At 36.2% G+C, this 6,000-nt stretch overlaps 2 protein-coding genes across 3 annotated transcripts in view; both read left to right on the top strand.

Moving 5' to 3' along the window:
• LOC102585005 (coiled-coil domain-containing protein SCD2) overlaps nucleotides 1-2,654 on the top strand; it is a 10,357-nt gene extending 7,703 nt beyond the window's left edge. Inside the window, exons 15-17 of the mRNA XM_006341428.2 lie at nucleotides 322-362; nucleotides 663-789; nucleotides 2,317-2,654. Of these exons, the coding sequence (XP_006341490.1) occupies nucleotides 322-362; nucleotides 663-789; nucleotides 2,317-2,441 (293 nt within the window). The 3' untranslated portion in view covers nucleotides 2,442-2,654. The remainder of the gene's footprint in view (nucleotides 1-321; nucleotides 363-662; nucleotides 790-2,316) is intronic.
• A 491-nt stretch (nucleotides 2,655-3,145) lies between these two features.
• On the top strand, nucleotides 3,146-5,276 carry LOC102584688 (DNA-directed RNA polymerase V subunit 7-like). 2 transcript variants are annotated; one of them, XM_015306205.1, is made up of 3 exons: nucleotides 3,146-3,267; nucleotides 3,668-3,794; nucleotides 4,413-5,276. In XM_015306205.1, the coding sequence occupies exon 3, from the start codon at nucleotides 4,423-4,425 to the stop codon at nucleotides 4,963-4,965; it is 543 nt and encodes a 180-aa protein (XP_015161691.1). In that variant the 5' UTR covers nucleotides 3,146-3,267; nucleotides 3,668-3,794; nucleotides 4,413-4,422; the 3' UTR covers nucleotides 4,966-5,276. The 2 variants fall into 2 exon arrangements, with proteins under 2 accessions (XP_015161691.1, XP_006341489.1); XM_006341427.2 differs by lacking the exon at nucleotides 3,668-3,794 and having other exon boundaries at nucleotides 3,150-3,267.
• The last annotated feature ends 724 nt before the right edge of the window (nucleotides 5,277-6,000 follow it).

The raw sequence follows: 6,000 nt of genomic DNA, 5'->3' as shown, positions 1-6,000 counted from the left end.
GGGGGTGGGGGAGGGGGGGTATTTAAGAAAATCTGCTGTTTATTTGAGAGCAGCTGGAATAATCCTTTCTTGAGCCTATGTGTGTACATATAGACTCTCTTTGGGATTTCTATGCAGATGTAAAAGATGCAATTCCTTTAAAAAATCAGTGTCAATTCCCCACTTTGGACTTCAGTATTTGTTCTTTTTCTAGATTATTTGGTATATAGGTCATGCCTTGTTAAAACTGGAGGCTGTTGATCTGTTATGGTATAACGTGTGCCTTCTTTCTTGGGATTCCTTACAAGGGTTTGATCTAGAGCTGTGTGTTTTTGGTTGCAGAGTTGGGGCAAGAGGAATCGGAAGATGTTCTTTTCAAGGAGGTCAGTTGTCTTTTTTTTCTCCGTGATTTAGTTATTTTGTTCTGGAGCCATTTCCTCTTCTTCTGTTGTATTGGCCCTTAATATCAATTGGCATGCTGGGAAGATATACATATCATACTCCTTTCAAAAGAAAAAAATTACATACATGCTCTGTTGAGACCAATTTTACAGGATGGAATTTTTTTTAGATCTATAAAGATCTGAATTAATTGAATGTTGAAACTACTTGAGGAGTATTCCACTTGACCAATTTCGGTTGCACTAGTTCCACCACGTGATGATCCATCATTAAAATTGCAGGCTTGGCTTACATACTTTTGGAGGAGAGCCAAAGTGCATTGTGTAGAAGAGGATATTGCAGAAGAGAGGCTTCAGGTCTGGATTGGCCGTAGTGGACAGTCACCAACCACTCATGATGCAGTTGATGGTAATTAACTTCCTCAACTTTTTTCTTGAATAAAGGAATGCAATCCATACTACTACTAAAAGCTCAAATAATTGTAGCTATCACATTCCGTTGTTGCCACTTAAACAATTCCATTGGAGCCTTGCATGGAAATTCCTGTTATAGAAATAGTATCTTCCTAAAAAGTCCATGTACCTAGAATCTTATTATGTTTAATCAAGTTTTAAGCACAAAAATTTTGTTAGTAATTTATACTACTAATGAAACCCAAGCTCCTGCAATATATAGCCGAGTCTCTTGATCCATTATAGCTTAACCCTCTGGATACCCCCATTTTATGATGCTACCTTGAGGTCGGATAGGAGCTAAATTGGTCTTTCTACTACATTTCACTTTCCTACAAGATTTGTCTCCTATTATAATTTTATTTTTATTTTTCTCAACACTTCCAAAGGAACTTTTCATTTTAAAATTTAGGAAAGTATGTTTAACATGGAAATTGAAGTCCTTTGAAAAATCACATGTTCTTTCTCTTTATTGGTAATATGCAACTTTCATTAATATACCATACTAGGAAAAATTACAACCAAATAGGGTTTACAGTTATGGTAGGAAATTTCAATTTAAACAGTTTAAAGGAAAGTAGAAGGAAAAATTCTGAACGATATTTACTACGTAAAGTTACACATGCAATAGGGTTGAATTTGTAATAACTAATGTAGAAACAATTTAAAAATAATTTTGTCCCTTCACTTGTAACAGAGTTGCTCTTTGCTCTCTTGAACAGCAATTAAGATGCCTCTAAAAGCATGTTAGGAGCTTCCACTTGTCATGGTAGTAAGTCCATACTTTGTAGGCTTGTTGGAATAGCTATATTGTGTCAAACTATAATTGGCATTATTTTGTCGATTTGGTGGAAAAGCTATATTTGTGTAAAATTATGATCAGACGTTGGTTAGATTGGGACCCACAAAGCTAGTTTTACCTAGACTTCATATTGTCAGTGGTGCCATAGAAGATTCTTTTGTAGGCCTTGGTGGAAGAGCTTTTTGTGTAAAGCTATAATTGATCATCACATGCATTGGTTAGCACTGGACTAGCAAAGCTAGTGTTACCTAAACTTCATGTTTTCGATGGTGCCATGAGAATATATCCTCTATATGTCTTCCATCCACACACACCCTATTTCTTTGTTTCTCTATTCTCTTGCATATTTATGAAGGACAGCTGAAAGAATTGAAACTCTTCTCTCCCTTTCCACTGATAGGGCTTGATGGAACCTATATTCCAAATTGAGTTTCATCAATTTTTCAAGTTTATAGATGCTTGGCATGATGAGGTATTCAAGTAAAGAAAAAAAGATGCTTACAGAGGAGAGAATGATGACTTGAGATAACATTATTAGTCTATTTGAATCTTTCATAATGCTATAAATGAAGTGGCTTGTGAGGAGGGACTCGAATGGTGAAAACAAGAGTTAAATTTGTCTGTTGATTGTGTAATTGAAGTATATTGACTGTATAGTAATTCCGTTGCTCATTTTCACAGTTGAAAGAGGTTTGATAGAGCTGAGGAAGCTGGGGATAGAACAGCAGCTGTGGGAAGCATCTCGTAAAGAGATTGACCAACCTAATAATGGAAAAATGAGTACTGATTCGGAGGCATCTCCATGATCTGTTCTTGTTTGATGTCTATTCTTTTACGGATTGTATTCTTCCCTTTTCCTTTTTCCTTTTTCCTTTTGGGTTTACAATTCAGATAGATATTCTTTCTTCTTCTGATTTATTTCTTCCGGTTTGTTTTTCTGGAATTTTGAAATGGTAGAGCTTGAGAACAGTTAACTTGTAATTAGTAGTTTGTATAATCAATTTGAGTGATGCAAAAGTCTGTGTCAATGTTACCTTTTGTTGAATTACATTATTTCCATTAATAACACAAGACATGTCAGAAGGAAGAGTGCAAGTGCAAGTGCAAGTGGGAAAATTCATGAGTGTCTTTGTGAAACATTATTATAGCTGACATGAAATTCAAAAATTCTTGAATTCAATCATCCGTCAAGATCAAGCTTCAAACCCTTGAATTTCAAGTACAAGTCAAGTTTAAGGCCACTAAATTCAAGCTCAAAGATCCACTATATTATTATTTCTCACGTCAAATATTGTCTACAATAACATATATCAAATTAAAAAATATTTTGGTAAGATTTGATCATAGATTAATTTTTATTAATTAAAATAAAATAAGTTGATAAATATATGATTTAATAATTAAGCTAATTTACAAATGGAACAAGACATGAAAATTAACTTAGGAAAACATAATAAGTAATTCGATATGGGTGAAAATGAAGAGTACAAAGCCATATAAAAGAATCTAAACACGTGGCTAATAATTAGACTATGAATGAAAAAAGGACTAAACTGAACCCAATTGAAAATAACATAACCCTTACCGTCTCGGTCTCGGTCGCCGTCGCCATCGCCGGTTTCTCCACAAAAGGTTAGTCCCACAACTGTGCCGCCATCGCCGGTTCTTTTTTTTTTCAATGTTCAGAATTTTTCATATTGTTTCCTTCACTTGTTACTTTCCGATCATGCGATGTTGTAGTCTACTGTAACATAAATCTATTTTTCTCCATTTTTTGCTCATTGTCCGCACTCTTTAGCAGCTCAAAAGCATAGGTGAAGTCCCAATTTATCTTTTGTTATCATTCTAAAATTGTTTCAGAAACCCTGCTGCAGATTTTACCCTAGTAATTGAAAGTTTTCCTAATCGTATTGTTTTAGGTTATTCGGTGTTTCCTTTTTCTTATCTAAATTTACTCTCATATTACTGTAATTGTCTCCGTGAAATGTCTATGCATTTTGTATTGTTTGACTCTCCGAAAATGCTTGTACAGGAAGCTGATTGAAATATGGGGCATTTGGTAGGTTGATTTTCACATGTTGCCCAAAACCTAGGGGGAAGGATGGATATGTGTATTATTCATTACGAATTTAAGTTTTATCTACTTAACAATGTAATTTGTAAGTATAATAACTGGAACCTGCTGGTTGTTCTGATTAGTCACACTTTGAGCCAAAAGTTGGATGGCGTTCCTAAATTCTGCATTCGAAACTTATTGATTTGGAACTGGAGGAGCTACGTTTGCATTCCTTGCATTTGCATTACTTCCATAAGCTCTACGAGGAGGCATGATCTGAAAGCACAAAATGTCGAGTTAGAACGAGGAATTAGATCACACCTTACGCACGATAAGAGTAACAAAAGAATAAAATTTTTCCTAAAACACTTTGTTCCCCCCCCCCCCCCCCCTTTTTTTTTTCTCAAGTTACCAATTTGTGCTAGGTGTTGTGCTTTTTTCTTGAGCAGGGTCTAAGGGAAATAACCTCTCTACCTCCAAAGGCAGGGGTAAGGTTTGGGTACACACTACCCTTCCCAGACCCTATGTTGTTGTTACCAACTCATGCTGGGCATAAACACTTATCTGCAGTTGGCTCCTTAAGTGATTCGGTTCTTTTAAAAATTTATTTCCTTGTCAGTGAAACTCTGTTTCACCATTCTGCTCCGACAGTCAGTTTAGCTAATAAGGAGTTGCTGCTATTACTGTTATTCACTTATAACTGTGTTTTGATTTGTGACAGGTCATACAAAATGTATTTGAAATCTCAATTGTCATGGAACGTGATAATCCCTGCTGAGAACCTTGATGTTGAAGGTTTAATGCTTCAGAAGGCAATTGTTATTCGCCTCCTGGATGACTTCGCTTCCAAGAAGGCCTCCAAAAATCTTGGTTACTTTATGGCTCTTACTACATTGGAGAGGATTGGGGAAGGGAAAGTTCGAGAACACACTGGTGATGTGCTTTTCCCTGTAGAATTCAGCTGCATTACCTTCAAGATATTCCGTGGAGAGATTTTGGAAGGGGTTGTTGACAAGATCTTGAAGCATGGTGTCTTCTTGAGATGTGGCCCCACTGACAAGGTATACCTCTCTCATCAGAAGATGGCTGATTATAAGTATGTGCCTGGAGAAAATCCCATCTTTATGAATGAGAAGATGTCAAGAATTGAGAAAGACACTGTGGTGCGTTTCATCGTGGTTGGAGCAAGGTATGTGGAGGCGGAGAAGGAATTCCAAGCAGTTGTGAGCTTGGAGGGTGATTACCTCGGACCCATCTCACAAAATGCTGTTTAGATTTCGGTTATTCACCATGGTTGGTTCATTTCAGACATAGACCAGTGACATGTAAAGCTAACTTCTGTAGCTATATCTGTATTTAGTACTGTTTTGACTTTTTTGTTGATGTTGCTGACCCTCTGTTTAGTGTCTTTGGTTGCTTAAGCCCTCAAGTGGTCATGTTCTTCGCAGATACATTTACTTGTTAAGGTGATAAACCTTTCCACAAAATACCTTTCTGAAGTGTCTAGTTCTCTCGACTAATTTCTCTCTATGTGAACTTTTTTTATTATGTATTGAAAATGTTATGATCAGTAGTTCAATGATAGTAAAGTTGGTGCATGGTGTTTAGTATTTGGTTAGTGGTTCTTGATTTAATGTATGGGGATTCTAATTGATTTGTTCGTTTGGATAACCAAATGTAAATCTTATGAACTTCTGGTTGCATATGTGAATCTTCTGTATATATTTTTCTGAGGGTGGCCTTATGAATTCATACAACGCTACTAGGGTCGTGTAACATGAACATGTTTGGTCATGTGTGCATTGAGATGCAACTTCAGATTTATGCAATTCTGGTGCTTTAGTTGAGTTGATTTATGTTTCATTGTGAATCCTTTTTGTTCTGAGGAACTGGTGCTTTATTGAGTTGATTTTAGATTTTATTGGGTGTCTGTTGTCCTCAAACAACACAAGACTTGTCAAAGACCCCAGCTGAAGGAAGAGTGCAGGTGGAAGTGGGAAAAATTCATGAGTGTCTTTGTGAAACATTATTATTGCTGGCATGAAATTCATAAAATAAAAAGAACATCATGTTTGAGCGTGCAGAAGATGTAATGTGTCTTTTTTGTTGTTGTTGTTGGAAAGATGCTACTGTTCATCCTTTCTCCCTCCGTCCATCTTTACTTGTCACTCGGTGCACTATTGAGACAAAGGAGTACTAGTAGGAAATACTTGTATGTATATCTTTTGGGGGAAAATGTCAAATGTTCATATATCACATCTAGATGGAGTTTCTAATCATACCAACTCTTCGCTTCTCTAAGTCTCAAT

The sequence above is a fragment of the Solanum tuberosum genome, unplaced genomic scaffold (genome assembly GCF_000226075.1).
Source record: "Solanum tuberosum cultivar DM 1-3 516 R44 unplaced genomic scaffold, SolTub_3.0 scf00026, whole genome shotgun sequence".
NCBI lineage: Eukaryota > Viridiplantae > Streptophyta > Magnoliopsida > Solanales > Solanaceae > Solanum > Solanum tuberosum.
Note: the sequence above shows the minus strand (reverse complement) of the source record. Positions and strands in the feature narration are given on the sequence as shown.